The sequence below is a fragment of the Engraulis encrasicolus genome, chromosome 1, assembly GCF_034702125.1.
Source record: "Engraulis encrasicolus isolate BLACKSEA-1 chromosome 1, IST_EnEncr_1.0, whole genome shotgun sequence".
Taxonomy (NCBI): domain Eukaryota; kingdom Metazoa; phylum Chordata; class Actinopteri; order Clupeiformes; family Engraulidae; genus Engraulis; species Engraulis encrasicolus.
In genome coordinates this window covers 6,038,881-6,054,149 of record NC_085857.1, presented here as the reverse complement: position 1 = coordinate 6,054,149, position 15,269 = coordinate 6,038,881, and the positions used below count along the sequence as shown (strand labels likewise).

The 15,269-nt window shown below is 45.4% G+C and overlaps 1 protein-coding gene across 2 annotated transcripts in view; it reads right to left on the bottom strand.

The window, feature by feature from the left end:
- Positions 1–14,750, bottom strand: part of LOC134446605 (meiosis regulator and mRNA stability factor 1) — a 42,461-nt gene extending 27,711 nt beyond the window's left edge. For both annotated transcript variants that reach the window (XM_063195922.1, XM_063195926.1), the window contains exons 1-10: positions 14,679–14,750; positions 13,649–13,864; positions 12,500–13,465; positions 11,500–11,659; positions 10,714–10,928; positions 9,515–9,632; positions 8,821–8,993; positions 5,474–6,067; positions 3,238–3,407; positions 362–502 (exon numbers count right to left, since the gene is read on the bottom strand). In XM_063195922.1, the coding sequence (XP_063051992.1) occupies positions 362–502; positions 3,238–3,407; positions 5,474–6,067; positions 8,821–8,993; positions 9,515–9,632; positions 10,714–10,928; positions 11,500–11,659; positions 12,500–13,465; positions 13,649–13,807 (2,696 nt within the window). In that variant the 5' untranslated portion in view covers positions 13,808–13,864; positions 14,679–14,750. The remainder of the gene's footprint in view (positions 1–361; positions 503–3,237; positions 3,408–5,473; positions 6,068–8,820; positions 8,994–9,514; positions 9,633–10,713; positions 10,929–11,499; positions 11,660–12,499; positions 13,466–13,648; positions 13,865–14,678) is intronic.
- Positions 14,751–15,269: the final 519 nt, after the last annotated feature.

The window sequence follows — 15,269 nt, the reverse complement described above, 5'->3', positions numbered from 1 at the left end:
AAAAAAGTTAAGTAATGTAGTGTAATGTGTCTCACCGTGAGGACCAGGATCCCTGTGAGAGGAGCATGGAGTAATGTTGTGCAATGTAGTGTAATGTAGTGTAATGTAGTGTAGTGTAATGTAGTGTACTGTAATGTAATGTGTAATATTGTAGTGTAATGTAGTCCCTCACCGTGAGGACCAGGATCCCTGTGAGAGCAGCATGGGGTCATGTAGTGTAGTGTAGTGTAGTGTAGTGTAGTGCAATGTGGTGTAATGTAATGTAATGTAGTGTAGTGTAGTGTAGTGTAGTGCAATGTGGTGTAATGTAATGTAATGCAGCGTTATGTAGTGTAATGTAGTGTAGTGTAGTATGTCTCACCGTGAGGACCAGGATCCCTGTGACAGCAGCATGGGGCTGAAGGTCCTCTGCAGGCTAAGCTTGCTGAAGGCCGACGGGGTGCTGACCTGGAAGTGGTCCACTGGGGAGTCACCGGCACTGCGGAACCCAGCCAAGTCCCTCCTGGAGAACCGACACGCCACATGAAATAAATGTAGTAGTGCGAGACTAACGCTCATTTAGGGGATTCAGGCCGACCAGAACGGAGCCGGTGTCGGTGCCCGCACCAGTTACGTTCCGCACTAAAGTGCTTACCTGCGAACCGCCTGTGTTCATACCGGGCTCCGAACTTTTCCCGCACGTGACTTTGTTACCCGGATGAACCTGCTGACGGCCAAGTTGTCGTCACGGTTCGCAGAGAAAAAACAACTATTTTGTGGTTCGCATTGAGAATCAACTTTCCGGTTCGCAAACGTTAATATTAGGGGTGGGCATAGATTAATTTTTAAAATCTAGATTAATCTCACTGTAATTATGAAATGAATCTGGATTCATCTAGATTCAGATATCAAAATGGCTCATTCAGAATAGGCATGCTAGCAAAATAATGACGAAAAAAATCTTCAGATTTCTTAAGACAGATGGCGCATTAGACCAGAGCTCATCTTTTGTTCCAAAATGCATCTCATCTTCAAAAAATGGTTATGTTGATACTTGGTGATGAAAAAAATATGTGTAAAGTGTGTCCAATATATTAGGAAGCATTTACAGTTATAAGATGCTGAAATTTCAAAATGAACAGCGCTATACATTGTAGAGGCAAATACAGATAAATCTATCAAACATTTAGGCTATTTAAACAAAATTACCTCAACAATTCAGCATTTCTAATGGAGAGAGAGAGAGAGAGAGAGAGAGAGAGAGAGAGAGAGAATCTGCCACTGACTGTTAAAAAGAGCAGCGGCTCCTTTAACAGAGGGAGGAGCTTTGCGCGCAGTATAGGCACAGCAGCCCTCAGCAGAGCCAGGCTACTCGCTATCTAGAACCTGCAGCACTGGCACACGGCGATTTGGCCTAGTAAACCTGACAATTGTTTTCAGAGTCAGAACGCCAGAGGAGTTACAACTCGAAATTAATTCAGTTGGCAAAAAAAAAAAATCAAGCGTGACAACCGCGAGGATTATTACCGTTTGACATGAGAATATCTCACTGAGTCGCAAATGTGCGCGATTGCAACACAAACATTCAGTGAGAGTAGATATTGACAGTTTCAGTTTGACAATCTTCAAAATGCATATCACACGGAATGTTTTGCAATTATGGCACAGGCAAGATTTCTGGAAGTTGTTTAGGCTATGTGTTCCATGCAATGCGTGAGGAAATGTAGGCTATGTCGGGCTGGTAGCCTACTCACACACAATAATGTCTCTCTATGTTCACCTTAAACAATAACGTCTCTTTAGTCTACCACTTATGAAAAAGCTTTCAAACAACACCTACCACGGCAGAGGGATTAATGTTTTCAGCATGCAAACACTTCATATTTAGTAGGTCTGCTGAAGCAGCAGGTGGAGAGGAGAAACAACTGGAGCGCAGTCTGAAAGCGTCTGTCAATTAAACGCTATGGTGACGTGCATACCCAAATTCCAAACCTATATTTTGAGAATAGATTAACGTGCGATATTTTCTTTATCGCGCGACAAGAGTCTCACATTATCGCAGCACGTTAACGCCGATAACGGCCCACCACTAGTTAATATCTGTGGCGTGAACACGACGGCCAGTTCGCGATTAGGTGCGGGAACGGGCTCCAGCACGGTTCTCAGTCGGCCTGAATGCCCTAATTGAGGTAATGCACCTGAATAAATATGGGGCAATGTGCCGAGGGGGACCCAGGTTCCAAACCGCCCAACCTCATCCCGTCTCTCCCACACATTTCTGACTAAAAAATGTAAAAAACAAACAAACAGAAAACATCAAAAAATTAAATAAAAAAGAATAGACTACAATTAATAGTACAGGTGCATGTGCGCCTATAACCCATAATTCGTATGCTATTGAAGTAGCTAATTTTGTGTTCAATTTAAATGATGCATCCCTCATCACAAAAGAATGTAATTAATGTTTGATGACATTTAATCCAATTTAATTTCTTAATCCTTGCCAGCGTCAGTGCTTGACACCTTGATGAGCAGTGATAATGACGGATCACTAGGAGATGCCTTTGCAGTGTTACCACTTAAAAGGGACACTGTGCTGGAAATGGTCAAAAAAGGTACTGCAACTATGCTGCTCATTGAAACTGGGCTGCCTATTGACAAATTTGATCTTTACATGAAAGTTTAAAAGTAATAAACAAATATTTTCTAGTATGGTCCAAGTAGTCATTTTTGCAGCTAAAAATGGTTATTTTTGGAAATTCAAAATGGCGGACCATGGAGAAGATCCCCCTTTTCATGTATGAAAAGTGCAATTTTTCCAGTCATTATGAATACTTAGAATTTGATGCTGGTGGTAAGTATTCATGAAAAATGTAACATTAGTGAATGGGCAGCATGAATTCTGGAAATAAACAACTAAAAATCTCACACAGTGTCCCTTTAAGGGCCGTACACACACGTCGCTGCTAGCTACTCGCTCAGCGAATGGACTCGATAGAATGTCAATGTGTTCCAGCGAGACTAGCAGGCGAGTACTGTACAAGCGATGCGATGTGGGCGGATCCCGAGTTGAAAATATTTTACCTTCGAGTAAGCGAGTAACCAATTGGAAAGCAGAGTTAGGTACTTCTCGCCTGTTCATTGGCAGTTAAAGTCGCGGGAACTTTCAGCGAACGTTCCATGAAAGAGTGGCGAGCAAGCGAAAAGCTAGCTTTGCGTGTGTACGCCGTTTGAGCCCCGGAATTAGTCCGTACGTACCGCTTGTTGCGGTGTGGAGCGTCTCCTCCAGCCAGGCCGGCTTGCTGGTGATTGTGGACGGCGTGAGCGTGGGCGTGGTCTCCGTTGCTGTAGGGGGAGGCTGAGGAGGCGCGGGGGCCCTTGTCTAACAGGAAGCCCATCTTGCCCTTGGTCTCCGCAGGGCCTGACTCCTGTTGTAAGTGAAGGAGGTGCAAAACACACACCAGGTGAGGAGGTGCTGGCAACCAGTAAAACACTTGCAAGAGGAGAAAAGTGCCGCACACTCACGAGTTTCATAAATACATTTTTCATTTATGCAACTCGGGAGTGTGCGCCACTTCTCTCCGCAGGGCCTGACTCCTGCGCCAAGAGAGCGGTCACATCACATGTTACAAAAAAATAAATTCAAGTGATACTCAGGCTTGTAGGAAATTCCGAATTGAATGAATTGAAATTCAAAGTAATGGCATAATACAAACACTAGGTGGTGTCATTACCTTGAATTTCTTTGAATTTAATCTACACCACGCATTGAGAGTACATAGAACACCACCACCTAGTGTTCATATTTTGGCATTACTGTGAATTTCAATTCATTCAATTCGGAATTTCGTTCAAGTCTGGTGATACTGTACCTTTTTTGGCAATAGGCTCATATTACACCTCCTCTTCAGTTAAATGATTAATTTCTACCTTTCTCTTGTACTTTCAACCGTTCTCTGAGTATGGCAGTGCAAATGTTACCTCCACAGCCGCTAGCTGGTCTCATAGGACTTAATTGTTAATTGCTAGCTTGGCTTTAACATTTGCACTGCCATACTCAGAGAACGGTTGAAAGTACAGGAGAAAGGGATCACTCAATCATTTAACTTCAGTGTAGGTACAATATGAGCTTATTTCCAAAAATGGTACAGTATCACTTTAAGTCATCAGCCAATGAGCTGACACTGGCTCTTTGCAACACTTATATAAAAAAAAATTAAAAAAAACAAGCCGTAAGCAGGGAAAATGACTCAAAACAAGCCAAAATGAGAGACAACCAGGAAGACACAGACAATGTTATTCACAGAGAAAGGGTATGGGTTTCATACATAGATGTTAACAAGCATATGTGTTAAAACAAAAATACTGTTAGTATGTTAGTTGAATTAACTGGATGCTTGTTGATTTGTAGAAGGACCAAGAAGTCTCTCAACCCATCCCCTTTGTCACTGGGTCCACCTGCTACCTCAAAGGGTTCACAAGCAGCAAGTCAGGAAAAGGGCCAACAGGCAATGGGTCATATACAAGAGACAATGGGTCATCTACAAGGGACATACAGTCATCTACAAGAGACAATGGGTCATCTACAAGAGACATGCAGTCATCTACAAGAGACATGCGGTCATCTACAAGAGACATGCGGTCATCTACAAGAGACAATGGGTCACCTACAAGAGACAATGGGTCACCTACAACAGGCAATGGGTCATCTACAAGAGACATGCGGTCATCTACAAGAGACAATGGGTCACCTACAAGAGACAATGGGTCACCTACAACAGGCAATGGGTCATCTACAAGAGACAATGGGTCACCTACAAGAGACAATGGGTCACCTACAACAGGCAATGGGTCATCTACAAGGGACATACAGTCATCTACAAGAGACAATGGGTCACCTACAACAGGCAATGGGTCATCTACAAGGGACATACAGTCATCTACAAGGGACATACAGTCATCTACAAGAGACATGCGGTCATCTACAAGGGACATACAGTCATCTACAAGAGACATGCGGTCATCTACAAGGGACATACAGTCATCTACAAGAGACATGCGGTCATCTACAAGGGACATACAGTCATCTACAAGAGACATGCGGTCATCTACAAGGGACATACAGTCATCTACAAGAGACATGAGGTCATCTACATGCTAGAAAGAGTGAGCAGAGGGTTGGATTAGGCCAAGCAGCAACAGCAGCAGCAGCAATGTTATGGTTGATGATACAGGCAAAAGTGACAAAAGCTGGCAGACACAAGGTAAGCAGGAGTTAGGGCAAAGAAGGCAAAGGGGTTTTGGGGGTTTTGGGAAAGGGAGCGCAGGCATGTTATTGATGATGATGATGATGATGATGCGGGTAACATTAACAAAAGCTGGCAGAGGGGCAGAGACAAGACAAGGAGGAGTAGGGCAAAGGGGGACTTGGGGAAGGGGGAGCGCAGGCATGCTTGCTTTGGGGGGGCCGGCGAGATCATGCATGCATGCTGACCTGATGGGGCCGGCTGGCGCTGGCCGCCCCTTTCCGGGGGCTGTACGGCCTCTCGGGCACCGTGTGTCGGGCCCCCTGGCACGGCCGCGGGGTGTGGCTGCTGGCACTGGCGCGGCGCGGCCGGCGAGGGGAGCGCGGCTTCTCTACAGGGAGGAAGAACGAGGCGGGCAGAGAGGAGGAGGCGGCGGCGGAGGTGGAGGAGGAGGAGAGCACAGGAGGCACCCGGGCTACACGTCTGGCGGCATAGCCCCCCTCCTCATCGTCATCGTCTCCCTCCTCCTCCTCCTCTGCGCCTCCCCTCCCTCCTCCTCCTCCGCCTCCTCGGGCACCCGGCTGCTGCTCCTCCTCCTCGTCCTCGGGTGCGTCGGGGGAGAACGAGACGTGAATGCGGCACCCGAAGACGTCCTCGTTCTCCATGCGCTTCTGGGCTCGCTCGGCCGCCTCCAGGGAGCTGAAGCGTAGCACGGCCGTGCCCGCCGACAGACCCAGCACCTTGCCGCCACAGTTGTCGGACAGGCGCCGCAGCCTGTTGGCTACGCTCTTGCCGTCGCGGTGCGTGGGCAGGTTGTGCACAAACAGAAGGTTGAAACCGGGCTGGTGGGCGAGAGGCAAAAGAAGACTTCAAGTATTGGCAGAGGACGCGCTCAACTTCTTGGAAAAACGAAAGTCTTTGGGTGCAAGATAAAAAGCGTCAACTTAAGGAAGAAAAATCCGCACTCACAAACTGCGTCTCATTATTTATTTATATTACCACCATGTCCAAAAAGCAAACGCACTGATGAAGGCTTGTTAGCCGAAACGCGTTTACTTTTTGGACATGGTGGTAATATAAATAAATAATGAGACGCAGTTTGTGAGTGCGGATTTTTCTTCCTTGAGAGGCAAAAGAAGACATGGAGCTACTATCGTTGGGCTGTGTCCACTGTCTGCTCTCTGTGTCCCTCACAGGGGGAGTCAAAGAGCCAAAATATAACCCGGAAAGGTCAATCAGGTTTTTTTTTTTATTGCTACAGTTGATTTCAACTCCCTGACCTAATCAAGTGTGTGCATTGCGGATGCACTGAACCTTTTCTACGGTCTGCTTTTGATCACGAAAGGTCTTAGTAATATCAGCATATTAGCAGTGGCAACAGCTTTTTCGGGTAATTGCTAACTGCCAATTCTCTGCTGTTCAACTGTGCAGTGACTTATCTGAGCAGTCTCACGAGACCATGCAAAGGTGGTGTTTCATCCGTGTATGAAACGGCTAAAACTGATGGCCTGGGCGAAGATAGTCTGGCCAAGCACAAGTTTCGAATCTCACTCTGGTCTGAAGGCAGTGAACATTTCCAACAGTTCGACGGTTTGTTTAAGGTGAAGACGCACACATCCTGGCATTGGCCCTACAAGTAGCTTAGTCAAACTTTGACCAGGAAACTTTGACTTTGAAAGGAAAGATAGAAGGGATAGATAGACGATTGATAGACACCGGTGAAGCCCGCCCTCTGTGAACTGAATTTTTTCAGCATGGCCAGACCAAGCTCACTACAGCTTTATCGTCACAAAAGCCAGGCCAGAGATTGTAAGATTCTATAGGGCAGGCTTGTACGAAAATCCGAATTGAATGAATTTCAATTTAAAGTAATGCCATAATACGAACACTAGGTTACCACTCATTACCTTGAATTTCTTTGAATTTAATCTACACCACCCATTGAAAGTACATACAACACCACCACCTAGTGTTCGTATTATGGCATTACTTTGAATTGAAATTCTTTCAATTCGTAATTCCGTACAAGCCTGCTATAGGGATATGCCATTAGCTTCCTGTAGTCTCTCTGAATAGCCTATACATGCATTTGGTCATATCTACTTCATCAATTAACTTGCTCCTTCACTTCAGAAGTCCTTGCGGATCTCGTCAACAGCAGTCTATGCCTCGGCTGCTCTCTCAGGTGCGTACATGTCTCCAATTGAGTAAAGTGTCTCTATTCAAAACAAGTCAGATGAATCTTGTCAATCGCCTTCGTAACGTTTCCATAGGCTACTATTTATCGGCTTGACAAGTTAGTATTGAAATCTCTATGCGATGAAAGCACGATTCTACATTATTATTTTTTTTTAATCTGGAGACAACAGGATGAAGCGTTTTAGATCTCCACTCAGGCAGATTTTTGTGCTTTTTACAGCCGTCGACAACGCTAACACCAATGTCAAAACAATATGGGGAACAATATTTTGCTTTTGGGGAATCATGAATAACATGAATAAGTTACACAACAATGAATATTTTTTGTAGATGCGTTAATATGGCCCTGTGTTGCTAGAGTATTGGTTCACCAACTGTTAAAAACACTTCATGCAGAACTGAGGATGCTTCTTTAATTTGGAGCTCAAACACAAGTGATGCTTCAAAAACAAAAGCCATTAACTCAGCATTAAAGAGGTCATCAGCCACATCTCAAAGCCTACATTCTTCCACAGCAGCACATCAAACACACACACACACACACACACACACACACACACACACACACACACACACACACACACACACACACACACACACACACACACACACACACAACAAAGTAGCATTCTAGTTTCAATTAAGGCAAGGGTTCATAACACTAAAAAAGCTAATCTGTGGTAAGGTTGCACTTCAGTAAGTAAGTCAGTCAGTCAGTCTCATCCATGTATCCTCGGCATATGTAAGAACTGAGGAATGCTGGGAAACCTGCCTTGAAAGGTTAAAATGCAGTACAATTAACTTGTTCAACCTTAAACTTCAGGATTCTCACACTGCCAAGCAAACTGCTCTGATAACCGCAATGGTGCAACGAGTGATTTCAATTAAGTGGTATATCGGGAAACCTCTTGGCATGTGTGTGTGTGTGTGTCTGTCTGTCTGTCTGTCTGTCTGTCTGTCTGTCTGTCTGTCTGTGTCTGTATTTATGTAGCTACTTGACACCTGAATTTCCCCCTGGGGATCAATAAAGTTTCTCTACTCTACTCTTGCAGCTGTTGAGGTATTCCAAGGTCATAGTGAAGGGATAACCTTGGCTATGTTAGCCTGCAGCTATGGTGTAGCTAAAAAAAAAGGACTGCTATCTCGTTTATTAGCCTATTCTCCGCTACCTCCAGGTTACTCCAACCTGGCCTAAAGAAAAATTCTCAGAATACCTCCCAGCTTGCCTCAACGATTCAGGGGTTTATTTCTCGAAAGCATAGTTGTTAGCCAGTTAGCAACTTGGGTAGTTGTCAATGGGAAATTACATTTCAAACAACAAAGTAGCTAACAAAGTCAGCAACTATGGTTTTCAGAAATGCACGCCAGGACAGTGCAGAGACTTGGGCAGACCTACCTGAGATTTCAGGGGCGTCCTCGGCGGCAGGTCCACCAGGAACTCCTCGAAGGCCACGTGGCGATGCGCGTGCTGTAGCAGCGCTCCGGACACCTGGTTCTTGTGCACCAGGATCACTTGGAAACCGTGGCGGTGGCGCAGGTCACTCAACTCGCTCGCAAAGTTGACGTCAGCTGCATACGCAGACACATCGAGCACCACAGAGTAAGTCAAGAAAAAGCTTCAAGGCCTACTAGCACTGCTTGTGCTACATCTAATACTGCTAACAGTGATGGGCACAATATATTCATCAGCTACATACGCAGACACATCGAGCACCACAGCGTACGTCAACACAAAGTTTCAGGGCTGAGCCAACACTACTAGTACTGCTACCACTACATCTATTACTGCTAACAGTGATGGACAAAATTGATGCATTAGTTACAATCCATTGCCACATATTCCAAATGACTTACCTGTCCAATTCAGCCAGGTGATTGGCTGGTTGAATGATCACCTGGTTGAATTGGACAGGTAAAATAAGGTCATTTGGAATATATGTAGCACTAGATTGTAAGTAACGAATCCATTTTCGGTCACAAACGACTACATCATTGAAGACACAATATTTGTGCAAGTAGTGTTCTGATTTAGAAATAATACAATGATGTGATTTGAAGTGTCGCGGTTGGTTGTCGCCTGGGTTACTCACAGGAGACGAGCACCACCGTGCCTGGGGCCGTGTGCGTGTCGGCAAACCGCCGTAAGCTCTGCCGCAGCTTGTCGTCAGCAGCGTTCTTGGCTGTGGCGTTGATGTGGGCGACGGTCACCTGTGAGTTAGTTTGAGACACAGTCAGGTTTCCTCATCAGATGGTCCGCCCCAACACAGTCTACAGCACTAAGGGAACTCCAATTATTCTCAACCTTAAAGGGACACTGTGTGAGATTTGTAGTTGTTTATTTCCAGAATTCATGCTGCCCATTGATTAATATTAAATTTTTCATTAATACTTACCACCACTATCAAGTTCTAAGTATTCATTATGACTGGAAAAATTGCACTTCTCATACATGAAAAGGGGGATCCTTCTCCATGGTCCGCCATTTTGAATTTCCAGAAATAGCCATTTTTAGCTACAAAAATGACTGTACTTGGGCCATACTCATGAAAATATCAAATTAGGCAATAGGCAGCCCAGTTTCATTGAACAGCATAGTTGCAGTACCCTTTCTGACCATTTCCTGCAGAGTGTCCCTTTAAAGTGATACGGTCGTTCCGTAGAGTCCGCACCTTTGTGTGCAGCATCACAGCAAAGAAAGTAGATCTAACAAGAAGCGTCATTTTGTTTCTTTTCCGGTATCCACTTTATGTCGGGTGAACGCCCCTTTAGGAGACCTTCGGTTAGGAGACCTTCGGTTAGGAGACCTTCGGAGTCCTGAGGTTGAGAATCAATGAAGTCCCCTTAGCGCTGTAGATGGCGGTAGCACCCGTCGTGTGCAAACACCACGAAAAGAGAAGAAGAAGGAGGGACAACGCCCCCTTAGGAGACCGAATTTTGAGCACTCGCTTTTGCATTGAGTGGGCGTGTTTCGAGTCCTCTTTATTAAATATCCAACCTCTTTGATCACAGTGTTCATTGAAAGATGCCTCTGGGTCAAAGACGTCCAAAAAGGAATTGTCATTTAGTGTAACGGATACCTTCTGCTGACTAACTGTAAAAAAACATGATTTTTAAATTGTTTCAAGTGAATGGATGACAGCCGAGGCTTTCATGAATTCACTGGAAAAAAATAAAATATAAAAGAGTCATGTTTTTTACAGTTACAGTCAGCAGAAGGTATCCGTTACACTGAATGACAATTTCTTTTTGGACGTCTTTGACCCCTCTGCAATTGATGCGATTGTGTTACCTGGCAGTTGTTGAGCTCCTGGATGACGTCCTTGTTCTCCTTGCTGATGTCGCAAACGCAGATGAACTCGGCCTCACGGTGCCCGGGGAAGAATCGTGCGCGGAGCCTCTGCACCACGCTGGCGGCGGAGCGACCCGTGGGCACCGAACAGTTCTCGATGTCCCAGAAGACGCCCACGGGCGGCAGGCTCTCCTGCGTGCCACTGTCCGGTGATCCTGAAAACACGCACACACACACATACACACTCGATTAAAAACTTTCAAGATAAAAGAAAAAAACAGCCCGGGTTTACAATATGAATCCAGGCAACTCCAAGTGAAAAAGAGGAAGTGCATTAAAAAGCCTTTATTATCTTAGGGCTAAAACATGATTAAAAGAGCGAACATGTTGTTTCGACCACACTGGTCTTCATCAGGGCTTTGTCATTCCTAATGCTTTCGTTGGCCATAGTTTGCGAGGAATTTTAAAACCGCTTCAGAAAAGTATACTAGCCACCACATTTGACAAAAAGACTACCATAAGGGGCCTTGCATAGTTGAAGCATCGTTGTGGCTGAAAGGCTACGCATCACTGCACTTCAGTCTTTCTGTTTCATGTGTAACAGTCAATATTGTTTTTCTCTCATCAATGAACCCTACACCAATCAACTGGTTTGTGCAGATGCAGTGTCTGAAAGGCTTGATTTGTGTATTGTGAGATTAATGCTAAATCGTTTGTATGCATGTGGTGAAACTGAAGACGAACTTCCACATTCTGGACAATAAAGTATTCGTATTCGACACTGACCATATTTCTGGGTGGTCTTGCCCATCAGCAGGCCATCTGTGGAGGCTCCTCCCACTCCGCAGCCGTTGCACACGGGCACAGGGATGGGGGCGGACTTGGCATGTGGCGGCGGGATATTGGGCCACAGATTGTCCAAGTCGGACACAAAACTGCGAGCAGGCTGAAATAGTTTACGACACAGGTCAACAAACACACACAAATGATGCACTTTCTTCAAGGTGAATATCATGCAACTTTGCAACCATCCTCAACATTTTCAAAGCCTAATGAAGACACTAGGGATGCACCATGCATCGGCCAGATGTATCGGTATTGGCCGATATTTGACATTTTTCAACACAACGGACATCGGTCCGATGATTAAAACCGGGCCGATGTTAATGCCGATGGTTTTTTTTATATGTTACGGTTCTAAAAGATTGGACTTGACTGTGACTTTCATTGTTTTTCTTCTAGTTTGTTTCTATTTTTATCTAATTTTATCACAGGGAGCGAAAAAGTGTTTTTGGAAATAAGAGGACATTCAAAAATTCAGTTTGTTTGCATCATTGTCAGTCTGTATTAAATGTTATCTCTTAAAAAAAAAAAAAACATCGGTATCGGTTAATATCGGTTATCGGCCAAAACCGCAATATCAATATCGGCCGAAATTTTAACATCGTGCATCCCTAGAAGACACACAACCAAAACAGAATTGATTAACTGAAAAACCCTGAAATAATGCCGCACATACTGGACATTTCTCAATGTTCTAGTGTGCGCCCTATGTATTGGTGTATACTAGTTAGTGTATCAGCCTAATTAGTCACGCCCAGTGATTGGATACTCTTTGGTGAACTCTGCGGTGTATCCAATCACTGGACGTGACAAATTAGACTGATACACTTAGAAGGGCGCACACTAGGAACATTGGGAGATGGCCATTGACTTGCATAACATAATGTACAGTCCTACCATCTCCGTAAAATGCAAATTAAGACAAGAACTCGGTCCAACCAACCTTGTGCAGACAGTCCTGACAGTAGTGCAGCCCTGTGTGACACCCGGTGCACTGTACACTGTGGTGGTGGAGGTGGTGGTGCACAGGGCGTGAGCGGGCGCGTGCCGGTGAGGCGTGAGGAAGGGGATGGTGCTGAGAAGAGGAAGAGGAAGAAGAAAGCTTCTCTGCCACCGCCCCAGACTCAAGCTCCCCCCCACTGTATTGGAAGTAGCTGGGGGCTGGCAGAGCCGGCTGCGTCCCCAGCCCCAGCCCAAGCCCCTGCTGCTGGCCATAGCAGGCCTGCGAGAGCTGGGGGCAGGTGGGGGCGTGAAGAGGCTTCAGCAGGCCAGAGCAGCAGGGGAGCTGGGAAACGCAGCAGGCCGCGGGCTGGGAGGTGGCCACCAGGGGAAGGGAGGAGGGTGCAACCACCTGGCCAAGAGGAGGAGGCCCCGAGAAAAGAGACAGGTGATGAGGAACCACCACAGCAGAGGAGGAGGAGGTAGAGCTGTTGGCTAAGGAGGAGGGGGAGGGGAGCGAGGGGAGTAAGGAGGAGGAGGTGAAACCCTGACATACAGTGCAGGAATTCGCAGTAGCACCCAAAGGTTTGGAAAGATAAATGGAAGAACTGCCGCCACCACCACCACCAATAGTGCTGCTGCTGCTGCTACCATCCCCACACACATCTGTGAAGCCGCCTCGAGTCGGGGTGCCCTGTAGGCCGAGGCTGGGATACGGGGGGTGGTGGTGCAGGCCGGGAGCAGCAGCCTCACACTGTGAGCAGGAGCAGGCGCTTACTTTGGGGCTGCCAGGCTGGAGGAGCATAGTCGTAGTAGCAGGAGCTACTATGGGGGCTCTCGGGGGAGGAGGGCATGAGGGCGGGAGGGGGAGAGGGGCAAGAGGAAAGGGCTGGGAGGAAGCAGCAGGCCGCGGAGGTGGGGGCACATCCTTCAGCTCCAACACAGGTGCTTGACTGTCCATGTACTCTTTCTGTGCGTTTTATGTGGGGACGGGACACAAAAGACAATAAAAGACCAAGATCAGCACACTGTATATTCGCTATTCTACTATACATAACAAAAAAAACCCTCCCCACCATACCTTTACATAAACATTATTAGACAATTAAGTTACCGTTATTCGTCCATTTCTACACAACACAATTGAGGTCACCTGATTTCCTGCAGACACGGTCGTCTTTGAGGAGAAGCAATCGGTGAGTTTCCAAAATTTCGACGGCGGGGTCAAGATTACTTTCGCATCTTCTGGTCGCTCGAGCCATACCAAGGATCTAGCGTTGCATATCGAACTTTCCTTCCCCGATCTGTCCATTGTCTTTCTTCCAACACGAGTGTCTGGTCATTCTTTCAAAACTCCCGTTCGTGCACCCTGAAAGCGACAAACATAACGCGTTGAGCCCGGACGTTGGGGGGGTGGGACTTGCTAGCTTCCCCAATTCAAACCCAAACAATACCTGAGGTAGAGCTTACTGGCTGTTGGTGCCCACCTCTGTTTTTACAAATTACTGAGTGAACCACTTCTTTTAACCGAGAAGATTTGGTGTTTTCAGACGAGTTAAGTTATGTGCTGCATATTATGCTGTCTATGACCATTAAGTGTTATAAAATCATATATTGGGCTTAAATGTGCATACCACCGTTAGCTTGATCAACATGCTAGGCAAAATGCAAAATGTAACATAGCTCACTAGCGTTACCAGAGCGGCCCAAATGAAGCCAACATTTCCAGCATGCCATTCAAAATATATAATATTCTCGGTCACCACGCGTTTCTTTGTCCTTGTATGTGGCGTTTTAAAACTATGCTTATCAAACAATAGTGTCGCTGTTGCGCAAGAGTTTCACCCCCGCGTAACGTTTGTTTTTCTCCCCTTTTCGGCTGCCAAGAATGAAACAAAATGAAATTTGCATACAGTTATCCTCTACCAGTAATCCATTTCAAGGCTAACCAAATTCTAAAAAAGCGAAAGAACCAGCTCCTATTGCATATTATATTGTGTGCCACAGAATTCAGCTAGTGTTGCTCTTAGCTAAATGGTAAACACTAGCCTACCGTGCCATACACAATACAAAACTAAAGTGTGCGCGAATTTGGGGTGAATTACAGGAGGACACGTACTGGTACACACTAGCAAGACGCGATACGGTGTTTTTTTCTTTAATAGAAAAACGAAAGCACTTGCCTTGCCTTACATGCTACCTGTGTCCCATCTTCCCACCTAGCCTGCTCTCCGAGCAAGCTCGCGCTACTGCCGAGTTTCCTAGTAACCCGACCTTTATTTATGCCTTTTTGAGATGCCACAAAACTGTACCAGCTGTCGCAAATGAACAGACAACTGAATACTGGTGATTGATTAGAAACTTTTTTTTTCACCTCGTCTTGCAACTCTACTGTTGAATAATCCTACAAAGACCAAAGGGCGTTCTAAGGTTAAATGTCCATTGTATTACATAATTAGCCTACATTTAGAAACTTTGCCCAAGCAATAAGGGCATAGCCTCAGCCTACAAGTACGGCCTAGGCCTACTGAATATATTCAATAATTTAATCAAATCAATAAGCATCAGGAATATGGGATATTACTACAACTACTACTAATTCTACCACTAATAATAATAACAGAATAATAATAATAGGAATCATAATTTATTCTATCCATGAAAATGTACTACTACAGGCTACTACTAGGCTACTATACTACAACTAATAATAATAATGACAACTACAACTAATAACAACAATTACAACTAATAACAACAATTCAGATCTTACC